The sequence below is a fragment of the Myotis myotis genome, unplaced genomic scaffold (assembly GCF_014108235.1).
Source record: "Myotis myotis isolate mMyoMyo1 unplaced genomic scaffold, mMyoMyo1.p scaffold_m19_p_8, whole genome shotgun sequence".
Lineage (NCBI taxonomy): Eukaryota > Metazoa > Chordata > Mammalia > Chiroptera > Vespertilionidae > Myotis > Myotis myotis.
The window spans coordinates 53,126,233-53,152,212 of record NW_023416390.1 but is presented as its reverse complement, the minus strand read 5'-3'; the positions used below and the strand labels follow the sequence as shown (position 1 = coordinate 53,152,212).

General features: G+C 38.8%; 1 protein-coding gene across 1 annotated transcript in view; it reads right to left on the bottom strand.

The window, feature by feature from the left end:
• Nucleotides 1–25,077, bottom strand: part of KCNH7 (potassium voltage-gated channel subfamily H member 7) — a 407,166-nt gene extending 382,089 nt beyond the window's left edge. The window contains exons 1-2 of the mRNA XM_036319925.1: nt 24,841–25,077; nt 22,948–23,178 (exon numbers count right to left, since the gene is read on the bottom strand). Of these exons, the coding sequence (XP_036175818.1) occupies nt 22,948–23,178; nt 24,841–24,916 (307 nt within the window). The 5' untranslated portion in view covers nt 24,917–25,077. The remainder of the gene's footprint in view (nt 1–22,947; nt 23,179–24,840) is intronic.
• Between the last annotated feature and the right edge of the window lie 903 nt (nt 25,078–25,980).

Genomic DNA, 25,980 nt, shown 5'->3' with positions numbered 1-25,980 from the left:
AGTCCCAAGGTACATAATATCACCCCTAGCTCAGAATGTCATACACCTCATTTTCCCTTTCTGTCTCCTGTATTTGGGGGTCTCTAACTGTCTCATGTATGCAGGGTTTCTATATATAATTAAATGTGGTCATATTCTCTTGATCATTGGCCTCATGTCTAATTGCTTATTAGACCAGAAGAAAGAACCTTCGTGTCAGAGGAAAGTTTCTTTCTTCACAATATTCCCTTCCAGGCAATTCTTACACCCATCCACCCCATAAGCAACACCAGTTGTGATTTCTATCACCATGGTTTAGTTCATCTTTTCTAATCCTTAACTCAATATAAATGGAATTATGCAGTATCTAGTCTTTTATTTATGTCTTTTTTGTTCAACACATTTCTTATACTCATTCATGGTGTTGTTATTTTATATCAATAGTTTGTTATTACTGATTGATATATCATTGATAGCTATACCACAATTTATCTATTTACCAATTGATAAACATTTAGATTGTTTCCAGATTTGGTCTATCCTATCTAATAAAAGAGTAATATGCAAATTGACCATCACTCCAACACAAGATGGCTACCCCTATGGGGTCAAAGATGGTGACCACAAGATGGCCAGCAGGGGGGGGCAGTTGTAGGCGATCAGGCCAGAAGGGCAGGGCAGTTGGGGGCAATTGGGCCAGCAGGGAAGCAGTTAGGCGTTGATCAGGCTGGCAGGGGAGTGATTAGGGGTGATCAGGCTGACAGGCAGAAGAGGTTAGGAGCAATCAGGCAGGCAGGCAGGCAGGCAGGCAAGTGGTTGGGAGCCAGCAGTCCCGGATTGTGAGATGGATTGGGCCTAAATAGGCAGTTGGGCAACCCCCAAGGGGTCCAGATTGGAGAGGGTGTAGGCTGGGCTGAGGGACACCCGCCCCCCCAGTGCAGGAATTTAATGCACTGGGCCTCTAGTCTATATATAAAGACTTATTTATACTCTTCTGATTGATTGATCTATTTATATATACTCCACTGTAGCTTTATAGTAATTCTTAAAATTAGATGGTGGGAGTCCTCTAACCTTGTTCTTTTTTTCTGATTATTTTGTCTATTCTAAACTATTTGCCTTTTAATATACATTTTTAATCAGTTCATTACTTTATATTTTAAAAGTCTGCTATGATTATGATTAGGATCACATGTTAATTTGGTAAGACTAGATATCTTTACAATGCTGAGACTTTCAATTAATAAACATAGAACATTTCTCCATTTACTTATTTGCTCTTGAACTTCTCTTATTAGTATTTATGCGTTATTTAGTATAGATAAATAATGCATTCAGAACAGGTCTCCTCAAGATGTACCTCTGTGTTAAGAGAATTATTTTAAACTAAAGGTAACCAAGACCCTGCAGGCTCAAGAGATATTTTTATATCTCCCTTAAAGAATTTAAATTAGGGATTGGGTTATAAAAAGAGTTATGACCAGAAATAATGAACTTTATTTAGGGCAGGGAAAACTAGTAATTACTGAACATCTTATTATCTTGCCAAGGTGGCTTTCTCATATATATATTTTCCCTCTGCCTCTGGACCTCTTGTATATGTGGGATTCCCGTACATACATATATAATTAGATTTGATTATTTTATCTTGTAGGGCAGAGGAAAGTTTCTTGCTCCCCTACAATGTCTTGCATGGTTTTTGTTAAATTTATTCTATTGATGTTGATTTAAAGGTATTGTTACATTTCATTTTCCTTTTTTTTTTTTCAAACCATGTAAAAAAATGGCATGGTAAGATATTAAAGTTAACATCACCAATAATGGGACAAACTGGTACTACGTTCTTTTGGTAATGTGCTAAAAAGGATACAACATCATTTCTATATTATATATGACAACAATTCAGAACTCAAAGGAAGTTATGAGGATTTGTCAAACAAATCCAAGTTGAAGCCTATATAATAAAAGCCTAAATCGACAGAACAGCAGAATAACTGGTCGCTATGATGTGCACTGACCACCTGGGGGCAGACACTCAACACAGGAGCTTCCCCCTGGTGGTCAGTGTGCTCCCATAGGGAATAAAGCATTGTGGTATTTAAACATGAAAGGTCATGGTCTCTGCAAATTATTTTCAAATGGCTCAGCCAAATATGTAAATAGACAGAAAATAATAATGTGTATATATGTTATACAGACAAATGTAGAGAGAGGCAAAGCAAATGTGGCAACCTGTAAACAATAGCTGAATTTACATGAAGGTAATAAGAGAAGGTACTATTTGTAACTCTTCTGTAGGTCTGAATATTTTTTCAAAGTAGACATTTTAATTAAAATAATAACAGCAACATTAGACATATGGCTCATTCTTTCTTTTGGTTTTGCAAGAATAGTGCTAGTCTTGTTGCCACTTGAAAGACCAGTAAATTTTGCATTGGAGTTGCTAATGATTTCTACCATGTCTGGCTCATGCATTGTTTAGAGACAGAACAATGTTTCCATGGAATAAGGAACCAAGGAAGAATGCTGGGTGGGGGAAAAGAAATGGCTCCTACACTAAGAATGTCACCTGCTGCTCTTTTCTATGACTAGCTTTCTTTCATTAATGCTAAACTGAAAAGGGTGCCTATTGGAAGCCTATGTGTTTTTCTTCCATCCTAGTTCATTAAGAGGGGAAACAATTTCAGCCCAAATTAAGACCACTCACAATAATGAGTGGTTTTTACTTACATCTATACATCCTATATAATAAAAGGCTAATATGCAAATAGACCAAACAAAGGAATGACTAGTCTCTATGATGTGCACTGACCACAGGGGGAGTGCCACTCAGCCAGAAGCCGGGCTCACAGCTGGCGATCACAGCAGTGGAGGCAGGAGCCTCTCCCACCTCTGTGGCAGCGCTAAGAACCCCTCAGGGGATGTCTTCCTGCCAGCTTAGACCCGCTCCCATGAGGGCCCAAGTGGGCAGGAAGACATTCCCTGAGGGGTCCCAGACTGTGAGAGGGTTCAGGCCGGGCTGAGGGATCCCCCCCACCAGTGCACGAATGTCATGCACTGGGCCTCTAGTATCATATAAAGTCTTGAAAGTATTTATTCAGGCATTTTTCTTATTCCATTTTGCCGTTTTGGATTCTAGCACTGGAAATGCTACATTTATTTACAAACCCATTTTTTTCCAGACAAAGGTGATGTTCTTTATGTTTGTATTAGATCTGTAAAAATACAAACAATATGAAAATACCGGCTGTACCACTTTTATTTAACTTTCCTCTGAAAAACAGTCTTAATCCTTATTTTTTTATTTTTTGATGATTGAATTATTTTTTAAACTTGGAGAGATCAAGTTCCATTTAAAGCATTTAAGATTATATTTACTTTCTATTGCAGATCTTAATTAATTATGTAAGTAAATCATTTTTATTAGAATGTTAGTAACTTTCTGATTTAATGCTGTCTGTCCCAACTTTTCTGGTATTGTTCTTCCTATTTTACATACATCCTTTAGATAACAAATTTTAAACATGAAGGAAGGCTAATTTTATCACAGGATTACAAGTAGAGTAACACAAATGACTAAAGACTAATAGTCATAAGCTGGAAAAATATGGCTGTACACCCATATATTAACAGACTCTCTGACAGAGATCCTTTATGGATCTTTAATAAAAGATATCTTACAAAGGACTGTTGGCATGCAACAATGAACTCAGTTGCTTTGCCTTTAGTCTGTTCTGTTCTCATGACTTACTATGGTTCACGTAGAGGGGGGGAGGTTAATAAGTTTAATTTCAGTTTAACCTTCAACATGGTATTTATAGAGGTTAAGGTTAATTCCTTTACTAAGAATTTTCAATGTGGTACTTATGGAAAGCTTCATTTATAGTCTTATTTCAAAGAGGTCAGCAGGTGCAGTGTTCTTTAGAGGAATTCTGACTCATTTCTCTAGATACAGCCTTTGTCTACACAGGAAGCATTTTAGGCATCACAAGAACGGGTTGCTACATTTTCAAACTCACCAGTTTCAAGAGGCTAAAAAATGTGCATGAAAGTCTGCAGTATAGAATGGTATACGTTTTCAAAACCTCATACACAGTGCCAGGATAGGTGGTATTTAGAGTGTTTATATACCCAGTGTTTCTAGACAGTCCTGGATTTTTCCTGTTCTCCTGGTATAAGTATTAATAACTTCTTTCACTGTAAAAAGAATCCCACTTTGAATAACATAGTGTCACCTTAGCTATGGTCCCTATATTTGGATATTTATACATATATATTTTCTTCGTATCAGTAAGTTGCAACTAATCCCACTTCTTTGCTTTAAATAAGATTTATCTCAATTACCACTAAATCCTGGGAGGAGCAGTAGACTGAGCTTACACCTCATTGTGACTTGAGACTTTCAAAACACACTGGTTTCTTGGATACTATTATGGAATTGCTCACAATTTCGCTAAAAGATAGCCATGTAAAGAAATACTGTAAAAGTTCAATTTACCCAGGATGTTGATATTTTTAGGACAACCATACCTAAAACAAGTTGCAGCATTTCAAAATAGGTCTAAAAAAATAAATTAAATTGTACAGAAGTTGATTAAGATCATAATCTATGAGTCAAAGCCTCTGTGATTTCACATCTTAAATTTTCAGGAAATACTGTGAATTTATTCTTTTACCTAGTGATGTCAGAAATTATATACACATTTTTTACTGTCACACATGCAGCTCCAAATTTCCTTTTGAGCACAACACTCAGGGAGCACTTTGACTTATTATTTTTAACCCAAATCCTTTTCCCATTTTTCATTTGTTAATACTTGCTGGGTACTAGGTGCTGTTATAAGTGCTTCCACAAACATAGACACACCTAGTGCTTGTTAAACCTATAAGGTAGATTCAATTATCGTCACAGTCTCCATTTCACTGACAATGAAGCTGAGTACAGGGCAATTGGGTGGGCGGCTTGCAGAAGATCACACAGATTTGGACCCAGGCAACCTAGCTCCAGAGCCCGTGGTCTTTGCCACTGAGTGGTGCTCCCACTTTATCATTCCTTCCAAATAGGAAGAGATGACTTCCACTTTATTGAAGAAGTAACTGACAGATCAGAGTTTGCCTTATATTTTTAATTCATTAATTTCTTTTAAGAAGCTGTTTTTTTGAACAGCTCCTTTTTGCAAGGCATTGAGATAACATAGGTGAATTTAAGTTATTTTTAAAACATCAGAGGCACATGTTTGTCTAATTGCATTTAAGAGAAGAAGACTCACTTCCAAATCTTGGCTATTGTAAATAATGCTGCCGTGAACATAGGCGTGCATATATTCTTTCGAATTAGTGTTTCAAGTTTCTTTGGGTAAATTCTAAGTAGCCGGATCACTGGGTCATAAGGCAGTTCCCCAAGCATCCATCAGTAGATGAGTGGATAAAAAGGCTGTGGTACATTTACATAATGGAATACTACTCTTATGTGAAAAGGAAGAAAAATTTACCCTTTGTGACAGCATGGGTAGACCTGGAAAACATTACCCTAAGTGAAATAAACCAGGCAGAGAAACACAAGTACCATATGATTTCACTCATATGTGGATTTTAATTTAATGAACAAGTTGAACTATCAAGCAAAATAGAGACAGACTCATAGATATAAAGCAGGCAGACAGCTCTGGTGGAGGTGTTGAGGGGGGGAAAGGATTGAGCAAAAATGAAAAACGAGAGAGAGAACTCATGGACATGAACAATAGTATGGTGATTGCCAGAGGGAAGGGGTGGTTGGAGGTGGAAGAGGGTATAGAGGAGATAAATAGGGATGGAAAAAATAAAGTAAAATAATTTTTAAAAGAGGAGAAGATTTGTAGCCTCCAAATTTAAAACATTTAAATGCTTAAAACCAGAAACAATTCAGTTTTCTGTTAAGATGGGACCTGGCTCTCCGATATGCGTACATGGTGTGTGTCAGAGACACCACATGGACAGGGGTGCCAGGCGGTAGAGCAGGGTTCTGAGAGCATAGGCGCAGAAAGAAGACAAACTGCACTTAAACCACAGCTTTGTTATATATACTAATTGTGCAGCCTTCTAAAGGTTATTGACTTCATCTTTTCAATCCGCAAAATGGAAACAGTCAAATACCTACTTCATAGAATGATGTGAAGATTGGGGAAAAATTAGATTTTGGAGGAGTACTAGCATATCATATATATTCAATAAATGACCGTTATTATTATATTATTTAAAGTGCTCAAATCTCACTCTATTTAATCCCAGAATAGCATGTAAGTTGCCACAGAAAGGTAATTCAATAAGCCCAGACTTAGCAAAATACCAATGTAAATAAAATAAAATAAACAGAAAGAACACCATTCCAGTGTCTGATTTTTCATGTCAGTTATGCTTAAATTAGATGTGGGGGTGGGTGAGAGGTTAATTCTGCAAAAATTAGATTGAGCAAGGAGGTCCTACCTGGTTATATTATGATGTCCATAATTTTTTTTTAAAGTTTTCTGGATTTTTTTCCCATAGTTCTTAGAATCTTTAATAGAAGGTAGCACATAACACTTCTGCCTGGGATTTCTTTTGTTTGTGTTTTCCAAGTATTCTAACATGCAGCTAAAGTAGTTAAAAGCTCAGGCTTTATCTGCATTTTTTATATTTTAATTTTCAAGTTTTGTAACCTCAGATATTCTAATTAAAGTTTCTAAGCCTTCTCTTCTAATTAATTAATGTTACTAATAATTTTTCAAATGCCATGTAAGAAGTATTTGTAAAATTGCTCTTGCCTATTCTTTTACATTTGAGATTAATTTTAATTTCTGTAGCTGAGCTCTAGCTCAACCAGACACTTAACTTTATTTTCTTAATTGGAGAAAAATTAAGAATGATATTCTAAATCTCTTACTTGGTAAAGATTTCAAGAACATAATTATTATCCCTCACATTTTCAAAAAGTTTAGATTAATAAAAAAGGATGAACATAACTCTTTTAAATGAAGAATTCTCCAGAGGGAAATTCATCATCGAAGTTATCAGAATCCTCTAGGATGTCCATAATGGAAACAAAATGTTGTATAACTCACACTACACTACATTGTTGTGAATATACTTAAAATAATCAATGTTGGTGGGTATGAAATTTCAGTAGGACACCTGCTCCCTCTAGAAACATGAACTGCAAAGAAATGTCCTGCAATTTTGGAGAACTGACTAGAAGCCCATTAACAGGACAGATGAGGTTGTACATCATTAGAGGCATTTTTTTGTAGTCCTTCATTTGGGGAACAAATTCTGAGAATAGCAATCTGGGAATTCATAAATCCTACTGAGCCTTGGTTAAGTGACATTCATTATAAAGAACACCTGGAGGAAAGACATGAGAATTGAGTTACAGCTAGAAAGATCGGATTACCTGTGTTCTGCATGTCTTGGTTAAGTAAGGTAGCGTAGGAAGGAATGATATATCCCTACACTCATTTCAGTGATATTATCCTATACAAGAGGCCCAGTGCACAAAATTTGTGCATGGTGGGGGGGGGGATCCCTCAGCCTGGCCTGCAAACTCTCACAATCCAGGACCCCTCAGGAGATGTCCGACTGCCAGTTTAGGCACGATCCCACAGGCAGTCTGACATCCCTCTCGCAATCTGGGACCACTGACTCCTAACCGCTCACCTGCCTTATGCCTCATCATCCCTAACCACTCTGCCTGCCTGCCTGGTCACCCCTAACCCCTCTGCCTACCTGCCTGATTGCCCCTAAGCACTCTGCCTGCCTGCCTGATCACCTCTAACCACTCTGCCTGACAGCCTGATGCCCCCAACTGCTTGCCTGCCTGCCTGATCTCCCCTAACTGCTCACCTGCCTGCCTGATCATCCCTAACCACCTCTGCCTCAGCCCCCGCTGCAGAGGCTTTGTCTAGAAGGATGTCTGGAAGGTTGTTCAGCTGTCTGGTCTAATAAGCATGTTATGCTTTCATTATCATAGATAATAAAACCCTAATATGCAAATCAACAGAACACTGGAACGACCGATCACTATGATGTGCACTGACCACCAGGGGGCAGATGCTCAATGCAGGATCTGCCTTCCGGGCTAATGGCTGGCGAGCGCAGCAGCGGTGGTGGGAGCCTTTCTCACCTCTGCTGCAGGCGGGCAGTAAGGAGCAAGGGGTCCCGGACTGTGAGAGCTCCGGACTATAAGACGGATGTCTGACTGCTGGCTTACGTCAGATCCCCAGGGGATGGACATCCCCCGAGGAGTCCCCGACTGTGAGAGGGCGCAGGCTGGGCTGAGGGACCCCCCCTCACACCCATGCACAAATTCCACGCATCGGACCTCTAGTATTGGGATAAAGTTAATGGTGTATCTAATACTATGATGAGTTTCTGTCACTTACATATTTCATCATAATTATTTTGTGATTTTGAGCATTTGATCTCATTCATACTTTATAAGTACATTTCATTTCTGTTACATGGTCTTCTAGGTGAATGTTTATTTTTTATGAGTTTATTACCTTTCATGTTTGTCACTTTGAATCTAAGCAAAACAATACAAATATAAAAATATAGCCGAACCGGTTTGGCTCAGTGGATAGAGCGTCGGCCTATGGACTCAAGGGTCCCAGGTTCGATACCGGTCAAGGGCATGTACCTTGGTTGTGGGCCCATCCTCACTGCGGGGCGTGCAGGAGGCAGCTAATCGATGTTTCTCTCTCATCGATGTTTCTAACTCTCTATCCCTCTCCCTTCTTCTCTGTGAAAAATCAATAAAATATATTTAAATATATATATATGTGTGTTTATGTATATACTAGAGGCCTGGTGTATGGATTTATGCATAAGTGGGGTCCCTTGGCCTGGCCTGCAAGGATTGGGCCGAAACTGGCTCTCCAACATCCCCCGAGAAGTCCCAGATTGCGAGAGGGCAGTTCTCAGGTGACACACCCTGGAATCAGGCACCCACCTCTCTGGTTCCAGGTGCGTCACTCAAGAACCACAGCTGCCAAGTCACTGCAGCTGGCAGCTTCTATGTTGAGCATCTGCACCCTGGTGGTCAGTGCGCATCATAGTTACCAGTCTGAGTGTCTGCCCCCTAGTGGTCATTGCACGTCATAGCTACCAGTCAAACAGTTGAACAGGCGGATGGTCATTTACGCTTTTATATATATACTAGAGGCCCGGTGCACAAAAATTTGTGCACTCGGCGGGGAGGGGGGTCCCTCAGCCCAGCATGTGCCCTCTCACAGTCTGGGACGCCTCGGGAGATAACAATCTGCTGGCTTAGGCCTGCTCCCAGGTAGCAGAGGGCAGGCCCAATCCCTAGGTGCAGCCCCTGGTCGGGCTCAGAGCAGGGCCGATTGGGGAGTTGGGGCACCGCCCCCTGTCATGCACAGAGCAGGGCAGATCATGAGGTTGCAATGCCACCCTCAGTCATGCTCAGGGTAGGGCCGATTGGGGGGTTGGGACACCGCCCCCTGTCACGCCTAGAGTAGGGTTGATCAGGGGGTTGGGGAGCTCCCCCCTGTCACGCACAGGGCAGGGCCGATCAGGGGGTTGAGGAGGTCCCCCCTGTCACACACAGAACAGGCCAGATCAGGGGGTTGGGGCACCACACCCTGTCACACACAGAGCCGCAAGGCAATCAGGGGGCTGGGGAGCTCCCCCCTATCAGGCACAGAGCAGGGCTGATCAGGGGGTTGGGGCACCTTCCCCTGTCATGAACAGAGCAGGGCGGATAGGGAGGTTGTGGCCCCGCCCCCTGTCACACACAGAGCCGCAGGGCGATCAGGGGGTTTGGGCGCTGCTCCCTGTCACGCTGATCCCGGTGCCGGGAGGCCTCGCGGCTCTGCTGATCCCAGTGCTGGGAGGCATATTACCCTTTTACTATATAGGATAGAGGCCTGGTGCATGGGTGGGGGCTGGCTGGTTTGCCCTGAAGGGTGTCCTGGATCAGGGTGGGGGTCCCGCTTGGTTGCCTGGCAAGCCTGGGTGAGGGGCTGAGGGCTGTTTGCAGCTGGTCACACACCCTTCAGGATGGGGTCCCCACTGGGGTGCCTGGCCAGTCTGGGTGAGGGGCTGAGAGCTGTTTTCAGGCTGGCGGGTGACTGAAGCTCCCAACCGCTCCTTTTTTCTTTTCTTTTTTTAATTCTGGGCCAGCTTTAGCTCTGAGGCTTGGCTTCAGCTCTGAGGCCTCAGCTGCTGAAAGCAGGTATCTGGTTTGTTTGGGTTCTATAATTGTAACACTGTTGCGGTCCTGCTCACTCCAGCTCTGAGATCCCGGCTGGCTGAAAGAAGAAATCTGCGTTTGTTCTATAATTGAAACAATGTTGCAGTCCTGCTGCCTGAAGCCCAGCTGGCTGAAAGCAGGTTTCTGGGGTTTTGTTTAGCTTCTATATTTGTAACAATGTTTCAAACTGCAAGCTCAGAGGCCGGCAGCGGCAGGTGGGGAACATTGGCTTCCTCCGTCACTGAAGCAAGCAAGCCTAATGTTCACTTCAAGCTGCTTGGCTGCCGGCCGCCATCTTGGCTGGCTGTTAATTTGCATATCGCCCTGACTAGCCAATGGGAAGGGTAGCGGATGTACGGCTAATTACCATGTTTCTCTTTTATTAGATAGGATATATATATATATGTATATATATATATATGTATATATATATATATATATACATATATATATATATATATATATATATATATATATATATATATGGTGTGTGTGTGTGTGTGTGTGTGTGTGTATATATTCAGATGCAAACAACCAAGTAAAAATTATTTTCACTAGTCAAGATTTTCATTATAGTCTGCATAGATAATAAGAAATACTGAAAATAGCTTAATATCCTACTTACTCCAAATCGAAAGAAGAAAAAGTTCACAGAATGCTGCTAAGTAGTCAAAAATCAGTACTAGTTTCTGAATCTGAGGCTTAAAAAACTGCCAGCAAATTAGTAAAATGAAATGCCAATGTAAAGAGCAGTTTTTTGAAGAGTGACCCTGATATGGGCTGGGGCATCCAGTCCAGACAGTCAGCTATTTGAGAGATTCCCATCCTTCCCTAGTTTTGGCAATTCAAAGCATTGTAATCTTTAAATAAGAAAATAAGTCGCCTTATATATTTTCCACATGTATTTTTCAGAAGATTGTGGGTTAATTTCAATAATCAGACAAAACAATACTATTTTATAGGATCAAGAAATATGAAAAAGAATACTAAGTTTTACTGTAAACAGTAAATATGCAATTATGTGCACTTGCTTTTGAAGTTTTATTGGACAACAGGTAACAAAGGTTTTTAAGACACACAAATTATTTTACCCAGCAGTTATACACCTAGAGTATCCGCTAAGGAAAAAATTAGTGAAGGTGTGCAAGAGGGATATACATGTTTTCACGACTGCAAAAACTTGAAAACAATAAAGTGTTCAATAATGAGGTATTGGTAATATTTTACTTCCTTTAATGCAGTGGTTCTCAACCTGTGGGTCGTGACCCCCTTTGTGGGTCGAACAACCCTTTCACAGGGGTCACCTAAACAATATATAATTACATATTGTTTTTGTGATGAATCACTATTATGCTTTAATTATGTTCAATTTGTAACAATGAAAATACATCCTGCACATCAGATATTTACATTATGATTCATAACAGTAGCAAAATTACAGTTATGAAGTAGCAACGAAAATAATTTTATGGTTGGGGGTCACCACAACATGAGGAACTGTATTAAAGGGTTGTGGCATTAGGAAGGTTGAGAACCACTGCTTTAATGCCATACCTTGTGAGTATTAAAATAATTTTCAGACTTCCCATGTGTTAAATAAGATAAAATCATTTAACATGTTCATGATGAATTTCTCAGTGAGAAAACTGGCTACAGCTTAGTATATCTAGTGCTATTCTGGTATTGTAAAAAATAACTGTATGTGTGTGTATGTGTGTGTATTTGTGTAGGAAGATTATAGACAGAATACATGCCATCATTTTGACAGTGGCTCTCTCTTAAGTTCAAGATTATGGGTCTTCTTTAAAATTTGTTCTTGTATTTTCTAATTTTTTGACATTGGAGTTAAAATCACTATGAGAGAGTAAAGCTATGAAATTCTTGAGGAGTTGGTGAAATCCTGTATCAGTATGTGACTGATGAAGTGTCTGCTGATATCATACAGACTTTACAATCCCAACCCATGACTCTGGGCTTGGAAAAAATAATGAAATGTGATGGGAAGCCAGTGTGTGAGGTTGTTTTTAGTGTGTGGAGACAGCAGAAGAAGACATCAGAATAATTTTAAGATTTTATAAGTATTTTATCATGTGTATTCAACTAAGGATTTTCAGGGAAAGTTAAAATGTCTGGTAAACTTGCATGTATTATTGTAAGAACATGTAGACATAATCTTTATTTTATTGATCTGTGGATACTCCATCAGAATCAGCTGACTGTGTAGGTATTAAGGATCTATCTGGATTGTCCTGAACATTCACCTCACTCCTTCTAGTCTAACTGAATAAGAACAATTAGTTCTTATTAGAAAGAGACACAGGTTATTAAGTATTAGAATGAATTGCTTTATAATATTTAAACCACATGGCAGCAAGTTATTAAGTTACTAAATTAATAAACAACATAACTTGTTAATTTTTTCGATTCTCATATTAAGCAAAATGGTAGGCAAAGGAGAATGAATGAATGAATGAATGAATGAATGGACAAGACTCTAAAAACTGCCACCTGACATTTCCATTGCTAAACAGGTATAATCCTGGGTTCTTCTACATTTATTTTTTGCTTTCCTTACATTTCCTGTTTTGTTTTGTTTTTTAATATAAGTGCCTCCAAAGAGTTCAACGTTAAATGGAAGAAAAATACATAGAAACAAATTATTACAAAAGAATTTCATAAGTGTTCTAATACAGACAAGGAAAAAATGTTAGGAAATTCAAATAAGGATGCCCGAAGGATTTAGAGAAGACCAAGCAAAGGAGAGGATGGTGGCCTCTGGGAGGAGCTCAGAGATACAGATCGGAGGGTATGCAGCAAGAACTGAGTCTGACATTGGGCCTTAGATGAAGAAAACAGGAGGTGTTTTAAACAAATCAGACTCATCACACCAGTGAATTTATGATTTCCCATTTAAATATTATTCCCAGGAAAAAGACTCATTTGTGGGAAAAGGAGAGGATAAGAATGCAACAGAGCTTCTGCTGCTGAATCACTCTAACTATATGAATTTTGTTCTGGACTTCCTGGATAATGATGACACAAATAGCAGCCGAGAGGCCCTTTGCTAAAAATATCCCCCTACTATAAATTGACCATGTAATTTACAGTCCAAAATGGGGACATTTTTAAGGATTAAAAAAAGAGTGCAATTAATAATTATGTAAAGATTACAGGCATATGCTAGCTATTTTCACTCTACTGAAATCAAACACCCTGTAATATAGATCCATTTTGAATGATACATTCTGTTTAAAATACAAAATACCTAGATAAAGTTCACTTCATTTACCCTTAGATGTGAATTAAATCAATCACATTCATACCTCATATAATCCAATAAATCTAGGATTAAGAGCTAGAATTAGAACATAAAGGATGGTAGGATGAGATTTTAAAAGTGTATCATTGCCCTGGCCAGTGTTGCTCAGTTTGGATGGGCATTGTCCTGTGCACTGAAAGGTTGCCAGTTTAATTCCTGGTTAGGGCACATGCCAGGGTTACAGCCTGGATCCCCAGGAGGGATGTGCAGGAGGCAGCTGATTGATGTTTCCCTCTCACATTGATGTTTCTCTCTCTCCCTTTCCCTTCTCTCTCTAAAAATCAATAAAAATACTTTTTATGTTTTGTTTTTTGGTTAATCCTCCCTTGATGATATTTTTTCCATTGAGAGAGAGTAGAAGGGAGGGAGGGAGAGAGAGAAACATTGATGAGAGAGAGATACCTTGATTGGTTGCCTCCTGCAGGTGTCCTGGGCGGGTCCAGGGAGTGAACCTGCAACCAAGGTACATGCCTTTGACCTGGAATCGAACATGTGAATCTTCGAACTCACAACTCTATTCTCTGACCATGAGCCAGGACAATAAAAATATTTTTTATAAAAAGTGTATCATTAGAGACCTTAAGGTTTGCAAACATAGACAAATCTAGATTTTAAACCGCATCTCCATTTTGCTCTGTGATCATCAGTACTTTACTTAACTTCTCTGGACTTCAATTTAATTTGTAAAATTGGATAGCTACCCCCAAATCTGTCATTAAAAATAAGATAAAGTCGCATGCAAAGAGGTAGTCACAGACTTAGAACTCAGTTAACATTGGTACTTTGGGAGAAGATATAAATTGGGTAGAGGGGTATGGTCCATGAAATACACCCTGTAGAGCACATCTATGTGTATTAATGATCTAAAAAATGTATAGCTAAAGATCAATTGATTAACATTATTAAAAAAATGGATGGTGTATATAGAAATTTTTAGCAAAAATAAAAGAAATTTTTACTAATTTTGCTAAGATAAGTAAATGGGAATTTGATTCAAAATAATTCACATAACATATAATGTTGCATAACTCTAACATTAATTTTCTTGAATTGATGTGATATTAATTAGTGCACTCAAAGACCTCACGTATTGAAAATGATTTCAATATGTGGTCTTTTCTATCACAAATATTTTTATTATTTTAAATATGTAAATATCTTACTTAGTTTGTGTTAGATGTTGTTCTTTACTTTATATTTGAGAAATTGTTTGTGGAAATATCACACATTTTTACTTTAATTTTGTCATCATGTCCACCATCTTGGGTCATTAATACAGATTTGACTGAATAGAATTAAGAAGGGTGTTTTGAGCATAGAGGTCAATAATCAGTATGAGACGTCACAGTCATTCTAAGTTGTCTTGAACCCATGCAGTTACTGTATGTTTCTCAAAACCAACATTTCAAACAACATGCAAGAATTAATATCCTATCAAAACAAAGAACAACAAATAGCAACACTCCTAATGTGCCTTAGGAAAGAAGGGGAAAAAAACAGGAAAGGAAACAATGACAAAAAACAATGGTGAGAATCCACCTGCTGTAACCATGTCTTCTAACTGGTCATCCTGGAGGAAAAAGCCAGCAAACAAAGGCCTTGTGGCTGGGCGGCCTTGTGCCTGGGAAGCCTTGCCAGGCCCCACCTAGCACAGTCTAATTTGAGATCATTTTACAAACTGAGCCAACTAAAGGAAGAAATGCACCCACAGCTCTCTCTCTTTCTTTCCCAACTCCTACCCTCTAAGTACCCCCCAATGCTTGTTCTGCCCATTTTTTTAAAGTAAAAAGTAGAGTGAGGCAATCACAAAACAGTAACAAGGAGAATCTGTACATATGCAAACCTACTTTAAGTGAGAAAAGGGCACAGGAGTTGCCTCAGCCAGATGAGCTGTCCCCAGAAAGACTACTTTTATTTTCTTAATTAGATATTTCATAAAAATTAAAGAAACAAGTGGAAGATATAAAATGTTCAGTTACAGCGATAGGAGCCTGGTACTCAATTTTCTCATAACCCACCTGTGACAAGTGGCAATTTGACCTTCTTAATTGTTCAGTAATAGGACGAATTTCCTCTATGGTGATTAATGTCCTACTGCTGCTGCCTGATTCTATTGTTTCTTGGTAGTTCAGTGCTTTTGCTAAATGCAGACAACATCATATATATAGAGAGAAAACACTCCTTTGACAATAATAATTTTAGATTCAACACTCATTGATTGACCTTAAGGTCAGCTTCATTGTCAATTAAAGATTTTTAAGAAAATCCTGTACTAGATATAGAATGTCAATACTTTGTACCTTGTACAGTAAGTAGATGTCAAACAGCAATGAACTCAATTCAGAAAGGACCAGAATAAAACTTAAGTTCAGCTAATACATAGATATTGTTAGAGACACTAGTGAGAGTCATTTTAATTTGGTGGTGAATGAGTGACACTTGGGAACTGGTTAATAGATTCTGGTTAATAGCTTCTCTCTAACTCTTTACTAAATATTTTTCTAGCTATTTGCAAACTATAAGTTATAAAAATGATGTAAGACCTTAGCTTACTAAGCAAAGACATATGTCCATTAATAAAAATTAAGGTGAAAATTATTCTTAAGAACATTTTAAAAGTGTTAAGAAAGTAAGAAAAAACAAAACATCATACTTTCCATGTAACTCCCTTTCCTCAGAATCTCCTGATCTCAACTGCTTTCTTATTTTTTTCAACTCTGCCATGCCATTTCTCATCATCTGTTTATTCTTTGTGTGAATGCTAATTGAACTCATACTTCATAGCAGGTTATCTTGCACATAGTCTGGAGACAGAGATTAATAAGACTTGGTATTTTTAGTGAATACACTAAAAAAAACAACAACACAACAAATGATGTTAACTACAATAAGATGTAATGATATGTAGTACACTCCAGGTGCTACACTGGAGCTGAGAACCCAGTGTTAAAGAGACACAGAAGTTATGTCAATTAATGTTCGGGAGCAGGCAGTTGGGGCATCAGGGAGGACTTCATACAGAAGTCTTTGGATCTGTTTTTGGAAGGATGACGAAGTTTCTTTAGGGTGAGAAACTGAGGGAAGAGCAATCCATTCAGAGACTCTTTGTACTGATCATTAGGAAAACTTCTGGATGGTAAGGAAAGATGGCTTATTTGAGAATCTGAGCAGTCAAGCATTATCAGTACATAAGATTTTTAGGAGAAATGTAGTTGGGAAGATATTTAACTAACTGATGTTTATTGAGCACATATTATGGTCTAGCAACCATGCTATAAATAATGCTATGTACTTTATTGTACACAATATATTCACTCAGCCTAACAAAGTAGATGTTATTCTCCTAATAAAGATCAGAAAAGACAACTGAGTCACCAAGAAGGTAAACTTAGTCATGAAGTTCACCTAGCTATTCCCAAAGCTGATTTCTCTAAACATACCCTACTTGGAATGCAAGTGAATTCAACTTGGAATTCAAGTGAAGGTCACCATGCATCCTAGTAAACTGTCTAAAACATTATCCTGAGAGTTTTAATGAATTAAGATAGATATTTTATCCCCACCCGAGGACATATTCATTGATTTTTAGAGGGAGCAAGCGAGCGAGAGAGAAGAAACATTGATGTAAAAGAGAAACATTGATCTGTTGCCTCCTGTAGATACCCTAATCAGAAATCGAACCCACAACCCAGGTATGCACCCTGACCAGGAATGGAACCCGAAACAGTTGGTGCTCAAGATGATGCTCCAATCAACTGAGTGAGCCACACCGGCCAGGGCTAAGATAAATTTTTAAGCCAAGCTAAGATGAGCAGCAAATATGGGTCAGGCTTCACCACTTGATGAACTGTGTGTGATTTGGAAATTACTCCATCCCTCTGGGTCTCAGTGTTCTTCTCATAAAATGGGGATAATAAGAGTATATACCTTATGGTATTGTCATAACCATTATTGAATAGATGACATTCATTTACAATGATGCTTAGCTCCAATAAATCATCAGGGTATGCAACTCTCATTTCAGAAATAGCTCTCTGATGGCACTGTGGGAAATGGATTGGAGAGGGAGGGAAACTTCAATACTCAATGCTCCAGAAGAAGGATTCGGAGAGTTTCAACTAGGGTACTTGGCAGTGCTGGAGAAGCGGGGGTAACATTGGGAAATATGTCAGAGGTAAAGATTGCAAGGAATTTCCGACCAATTGGGTTTAGGGAGGAGAGGGAGAGAGAAAAATTGAAAATGATCCTGAGGCTTCACTTTCAGATGGCCAGATGAGTGTTGATGTCTTAACAGGTCATGCTCCAACTGCTGCTTCTCTGTGACTCAGTTATCATAGGAGTTTCCTGGTTGCTGATGGCAAGTAAATGATTTAGTGATTATTTATAGCAAAAAAAATTAAAATAGCATCGGAAGCCAATAGAAGCCAGAGAAGCCAGTTCCACCCAACAAATCTAGCCTATGCAGGTAGCTCTAAACTGACCTCTCAAGCCTCTCAGGTGTGAAAATAACTGAGCAGTTAGTTATCTCTCAAGGGCTTCTTTGTAGCCCCGAAGTAGACTAGAGTTATGGTGCTGGCTGGCGAGTGGTGAAAAGAGGCTGATGAGCACAGCCCACCCACAGTTTTAGGACATTTTGTTTTCCCTTGAGACAGTACTGAAAGAAAGTTTTCAAATTGTGAGGAGGAGTGATTCTTGAGAATTCTGATTTTTAGCAACAAATCCAATTGATTAAGTTTAAAATTTACACAATATCTAAAGTCCATAAGATGTTATAAAGTTTTGGAATATAAAAAAAAAATTCACAGTAATGTTGTTACAGTAATATTTCATTGAGTGAAACATGAAAAAATATAAACAGAAAGTTAAAATGAGCACCAAAACAAACCCTAGGAAAGATGTTACCTGGAAACTTTTCTTAATTGTTTGAATTTCTCACACACAAAATATATGTCTATTCTTTTCTAAAAACTACCAGCTATATCTCTACACAATTCAGGAACGAGGGGAGTTGAGTATTTTACATGTCACATAACTTATATAAAGCTATTATCAGATTTACTTTTGAGCTATTAAATTTTTAGCTAAACTACATTGTCTCTTTAATAAGTTATCATTACCTACAAATGACAAAATATACTTAAACAAGTTAGAATGGGGGAATAAAGGAAGGGGGTAATTAACCCTAAATTTTGTTCTCCGTTTATATAAAAGACTCTTCATTCAAGAGTTTACATACTCTTTTTTCTTTAGAAACAATTTCATAAAAAAAAATTAAAAAAAAACATCTTGGGGAGAACATAGAAATGAACACTAGTCACTCTGTAATACAAATATCCTCAAACCAGGGATCAGTTTGTATCCTCCTTTGCATCTCCTGTTTTTCTTCTAGTGCCAACATTACCTTAGGCAGCGGTTCTCAACGTGTGGGTTGCGACCCCTTTTGGGGTCAAACGACCCTTTCACATGGGTTACCTAAATACATCCTGCATATCAGATATTTACTTTATGATTCATAACAGTATCAAAATTACAGTTATGATATAGCAACAAAAATAATTTTATGGTTGAGGGTCACCACAACATGAGGAACTGTATTAAAGGGTCGCGGCATTAGGAAGGTTGAGAACCACTAAGGTGGCCCTCAGTGTATCCTCACCTTCACTCACGACAAAACACTTTCTAAGAGGTCTTTCCAAATTACTCTTAGATATGGCAGATTCACCTCTTTTTACTTGAGTTGAATTGAATGCTGCCCCTGGAACTTGGTACTGACCCCACTATGACTGGTGTCCTGTCTGGATCTGGCCCCAGTTTGGATCAGAAAAGGACTTCCCTCAGCCCCTTCTCATCCTTTAGTTCTTAAAAAGCAGCACAAAGATAGGGATATTTGTTATTTGTTAACAAAACTGCCATTGCACTATGTCTAAAAGCATAATGGAGAAAATAAAAGAATGCCCAGACCTTTAAAGATAATGGATTTCAAGTTCTATTTTCCTACTGAGTTAAAACCTTCATTTCTCTTGGAGAAATTTATTTCAATTTTCCAAATGTTTAGAGTTGCTAGATAATTTAAGTTGAAAATCTTCTACCTAAATGTGGTTGAAGTGGTTTAGCACTTAAACTAGCTAGCACTAATCCATGACACACACCCAACCAGATCAGCAGTAAACTAGGGATGACTAAATTACTAGTAACCCTTCTGGTTTGTTTTTTTTACCTTAACATCATCTCTAAACTATAAGCTAATTAATAATGGAAGTGTTTGCTATTTCTCAATCACTATTCTTAAAAAGGCGAAAAGATATTTTTAGAGTGAATATATTATGCTACTAAAATATTTACCTATTCTTATATAAGCTTAAGCATAATTATAGTTTTGTATAATTAGAGTTTTATGTCAAAAGATTTATAGCTTTATCACCTCAAGCAATATTTCACAGCTGCCAAGAATGATTTATGCAATAATGACTTAAACTGTAAAATAGAACCCTCAAAGGAAGGGCTGTCAAGTATTTCTCCCCCAAATAACTAGGCTTTTAAAAATTAATATTCTGGTAAACAGAAAATCCAATTGTGCCCAGTAAAATCCCCAGAACTGGCAGGGTGGGAAGTGTTGCTTCACAATGGTGATCATGTAGCTCACCTGTGGGTACTCGCTCAGATCATGGGGTCTAAAGCCTCTGGCCACGTTGGAAAACAAGCTTTTGGAAATAATGTCACACTAATATTTTTGCTACTCCAATATGAATGAATAAAAAAGTGGAAACAGAATATCTTAAATTTTTGTTAATATGCTCGTTGTGCACATTGCATCACTATTCATATTCCTGTAACATGCTAAATTACAGTAATATTCCATGGAATGGAACATGAAAGTTAAAACAATAAGTAAAGAAAGCATTTTCTATATATTTCAAACACCAAGAACCTCTCAAAAATAAATGATCTCAATAATGAGGAATTAAGGAAACTTTGAGAAATAAACCAATGAAAATGTTGCTGATTTTGTTCCTTCCTGCTTTTATAAATGTAGAAGAGTGCCTGACAGATCTCTAAGAGGCAAGACTTTCAAAGCATTTGAACTTCTCAAGCTCTGATTTTGTGGATGCCATGTGAAAAAAATCAATAAATTCTGAAGATTAACCTCAAGGTATATGAACTAGTAGCAAAAACACAAGTTGATTACATTCAAAGTCAATAATTATGACTGTGTCTTTACAATCTAAAAGGTCATTCAAATTAATATTTTTCTTTGAAAGAAAAGAAAATGCTTGTTTCCCCTATAAATAAAAGCAAAAAACTGCAATATTTGTCATTAGCTCTAAAAGTCCTTGTAGACCGAGTCACATCTATAAATAAAGCCAACAGTATCAAAATCATCACCACATATTGATTACCTCCATACCAAACAAACTTTCAAATAAACATTTTTTGTCCAAAACAGAGAGGTTTTCATTTATATAACCAAGTAAATCACTAAAATAATAAGATTTGCATTAGTCAAATATGAACATCTCCACTATAAAATTTTTAACATTCAAGTTTGTGATAAATTGCTTTTAAAAATGCTTTTAAGGCGTTCTTGAGATTATTTACACTCATATTATACAAACTAAGCTAGGTTCCAAAACATTACTATTCCAATTAATAAAAAAAACTTCTATTTGAAAGTACTATCTGAAAAATATATAGTTAGTTTCCAAGTAATCTGGACAGTCTAGATTCATTTTATACTTAAATTCTCTAAGTTGAAAAACTTCTGAACTGTCCCAGGAAACAAAATAACCAAATGTGGTCCAAGATGACCTGTAGTAACCACAATGCAGACTTTGCCAACATCATGATAAATATTCAGATAGAAAAAAAAAAGTCAGACATTCAAATTATTCCAAAAGTCAAATCAGGTACACACACACACACACACACACACACACACACACACACAGGATGAGTTGCATTTGGGTAGTTAAAGCCTCAGTCCAAGAAATGTTTTCAAGACAACAGAGCAATTAGGCCATTTCTAATATACCAACATTACTGATTGAAAAGTCTGGGTAAAGCGAAAAGAACTTTAAAAGCTATCTCTGTATTGGTTGATAATCATATAAGTATTTTCATTCCAGATTAATTCAAAATTATACAAACCTGTTTTTCCAATGATACTTTGTTATACGTACCGACTCAAATTGCTATACAAATCTAGTAATTAACAATGGTAAGTTTTCTATCATAAAGTATTTAATTATGAGAAAACAAGAGGAAGAGTTAAACCTTTCCCTGCTAGAATTTGTTCTCTGTATTTTATTAAATGACAAGTAATGATATGATATAGGCTATAACACATCACTCATGTATTGTATTCATTTTCAAAACTTGAGTTAACTAAACAGCTGACTAAATACCCTTCTGTCTCACTAATTTCTATCAATTAAATAAAAAGAAATACATGATAATGCAATATCAACAAAACTAACTACAACATGCATTTAATCTATTCCCTTTTATCCCTAAATTGTCAAATATTTCCAAAGTGTGTACCTTTGGAAATGTGTATCTTAAAAATAGGTATATCTGAATATTCATTACATGTGAGTTTATATACATACATATTATGGATTTAGTGAATGCATATCCATTAAATGTGATTTTTTGAGAACTGTTACAGATCTAAAATATTTATGGTCCCACAGGAAGCCTGGAAGAAGGAGTGCCCTTGAAGTTGAGGTATGACCTTAAGGTGAAGATGCCAGTTTTGCTGCAGTTGTAAAAATGAATACTAATAACTCCACAGTATCATAGTTCCTTTCTCCATTTTGTGTTTTAGAGCAAATCTTGAATATATCAACAGTCTTTATTATTTGAATATACATAGGTTTACTATACCAATTTTAGAAGTTCCTGTATATCATTCTTAATCTTGTATGAAAAGGAACAAAAGTGGAAAGAGGTGTGTTACCTATCAAATAAAGCCAGGAAGAGCCAAGAAACATTTATAACACAGTAGTTTTAGTCTCGTATATAGTTTTCAACAAGACTTTGCTTTGTAAAGAATTTGAGTTCAAGCAAATAAAACTCTGTATTTTTCTCCCACAAAATGCATATCAATTAAACCAGTAAATCATTGGCCCTTTTATCATTCCTTAGACAGGGGAGAGAGTAAGACTGATTTGTGGCATCCTGTCCCCAGCGACATTAAGTTACTGCACTTTTGAAGAGTACGTGGTACCCTTATTCAAAGAAGAAATTGTTCTCACTAGTCCATGAATGACTGCATCCATATTTTTGAAGCCTAAAATACTATAAGCAACGTATATCTGCACCCGAACGTCTGGGGTTCCTCTGAATGTGAACTTTTGGTTTTCAGTTGTCAAAACTTCATTTCAATGGAATCAAACACAAGAAATCCTAAAAAGGTAAACTTTACCATTTTTGTGGTAGTAGGTGACCTCCACTTTCCTCTCCTCTGACCCCAGCAGTGCTTGTGCAATTTGGGCAATATCATGCCTCTTGGTCTCGGGCCCATGGAGAAAGTCGCAGGTGCAGGGCTTTTGCATGACATCTGGCCTGGAGAAGCCAGTCATCTCGCAGAACCCGTCGTTGCAGTAGATGATGGCACAGTTCTGCACTCTGGCATTTGCAATGATAAATTTTTTATCTGCAATAAGAAGACAGTAAGGTATCCTTTAAAATCCTTCCACAAGATGCTCATAAGCAATGGAATAATTTGTTGCATAAGAGGAGATATAAAATGCAGGTACTTCCCAAATTGCTAACTGTCCTGGCTTTTGAAAGGAAGGGAAAAAAACAAAACAACCAACCTTACATATGAAATACTGGTCATAAGCCATTTTAACAAAAAAGTATTAAGGACTACTCTTCAAATTTTGAGAATGTAATTTCCTAACTAACCTACATCTCCAGCCCTCTAACCCCTGGGGGATTCATTCTAATGACATTCCGCTGCCCCATTGATATTTCCAGGATACCATCTAAATTCAGGGTAAATATTTTCAAAGCCGAAACAGTGAAACATCCTGTAGCTGTCAGATTTCTCACTTCCACCTTGGCCTTTAGAGTACAACTTTCTCAAAGTAGTTATTATTCCTGGATTTGGCTTTTCTCTATCCCTGTAAGGCATGCTACACACACACCATGTCAAAAAAATAAAACTATTAACAATGAAAGTATTTCACGTTAATTAGCAGTTCAGTAATGCAAAGGTTCAACTTTTCATAACACGTATTTCCCAGAAGATAAACATGTTTACACACATATACACAGTAAATATCATGTTCACACCTTTACACTTCTACTTTGGGAGAACCATGAATTTTTGTGTAGTAGTAGGTATTTTAATACAAATGGTTTATTACTTTTGATCACATATTATATTTACCACTTCCAGATAGGACTTACAAGTTTATGTTATACACAAGGTACTATATACTCATGTCACTAGAGACATCACCAAAATAACTGCAAAATGTACAACATAAATGTGTGTCAATGTGGTTTTAAGAAAATGTGGAAGATCAATGACCAAGTATAGGATTTAAAATCAACATATTTATATAACATTCATTCATTATAGGTAGTCCATATGAGAATACTGAATTTCTCTGTATTCCATCTTTGTGGGATTTACTTAGTGTACTTCAATTTTTAAATTTCTAGATACACATTGAAGGGGATAATTAAGGGACAGAAATACTCTTTTGAATAATGAACTATTTTCATTGGGAATCAGCACGAGTCAATTTTGTTTCCAAATTATCCTGCAGTGGGGATAGATTTACATTGATTCCATGCAAAGTTTAGCTTCTATAAACTAGCAGCCAGCAAGCATCCAAGTCAAGCCACAGCCTTGCAAATTAACCAAGGTGAGGTATAGCTTGCAGGGCCATTTCCATCGCTGCTACCATTGACATTCCCTAGTTCCAGTAGTATTGTCTGCCCGGCTCCTGACTTTCAAAAAGTCCGCAATTAAAACAGCTTCAAAACACAGACCCAGGTTACACTAGCACTTTCCCTTTAAGATAGTAGAAGAGTAGGGCATCAAGTAGCGAGGCAGATAATGGAGCAGTGGGAGAGGAGGATCAAATCGCCTCCTATAATGGAGCCCATAATCTAACATGTGAATCAAAATTAATATCCGAGGGCGCACACTCCGCTGCCATTCGAACCTCCTGGCTGGGTTTCACAGCCTCCTAACTTGCCAGAGCCCGGAGTTGCCTTCTCCTCCGCTTGCCAGCGGCGGACGCCCAATGCACTATCGAAGCAGAATAAGCGAGGGGGAGAGAAGAACAAATGAACTTACTTTGCCCTTCAAATTTCCGTATGATGGTGCCCAGAAATGTGTTTTGCGGTGCCACATGCCCCCTGCGGACAGGCATGGTGACCCCGGTGCGCCGAGGAGCGCTCCCCCGGCTCCGAGTTCTCCCGGGATCTCTCCTCCGCTAGAGCCCAGGCCGGCGCGCCAGCCGCTCTTTGTGGCAGAGCATCCTCTTTTGAAAGCAGAAATCTCTTCCCATTAGCACCACTTCTAGACACCCGCTCTCCCCACCCGAGTCCAGTCCCTTCCCCTCACCTCTCAAACTGCCGCGGGTGAGAGGGTTTGGGGGTGGGGAGAGGGAAGGAGGCGGGGTGAGGGGAGGCGGCGGGGGGAGGGAGGGAGGGAGGAGGGAGTGGTGGGGGTGGGGTGGGGAGGAGGGGGCGGGGAGTCACAAGGGCAATTGATCAGCTTCTCTTTCCCCAAAACAGCGCCAATTTCCCGCTGCAAATGGGCTTAACAGAGCTGTGAGGATGGCCGGGGGATGGAAGACTTGTGAGGCTGTTGCAGGAAGGGGAGAAAGAAAAGGAGGCTGTCGGAGGGGGGGGTCCTTGACGTTACTGTCCCCGCCCTCTCTCTCTCTCTCTCTCTCTCTCTCTCTCCACACACACACACACACACACACACACACACACACACACACACGCACACACACACACACACACACACACACACACACACACACACACACACACACGCACACAAGCGCTCCCTTTATCCCGGGAGCTTGGGCGCCGCCACAGCTCGGATTACTCAAGCGTGCTTTGGCGGAAGCCAGCCAAGAAATCTCCAAAACTCAGTGACAAACAGCTACTCTGGGAAGGTGATCTCCATGGCCGCCAGCCACGGGCTCCATCCCTGAGCCCCTCACATCGCAGCAGCTAAATCCTTTAGCTGCAAAGAAAAGACAGGTGGGAACACAGTCCCTCGGAAAGGACCATTTCTAAACTCCGGTGGCCTTCGGGAGGTTGAGTATTGAGGAGGAGCCACTTAAAGGTGCAGGTTTAGCCTCAGGGTGCACTGGGATCCCCGGGCTCTGCGGGGCGGGGGGTCGGGGGTTGGGGGGGGGGGGTGACGCCCGGGCTGAACTGGCACTACGGTTCCTGCCCGGCGCGGAGCCGCGCCTGC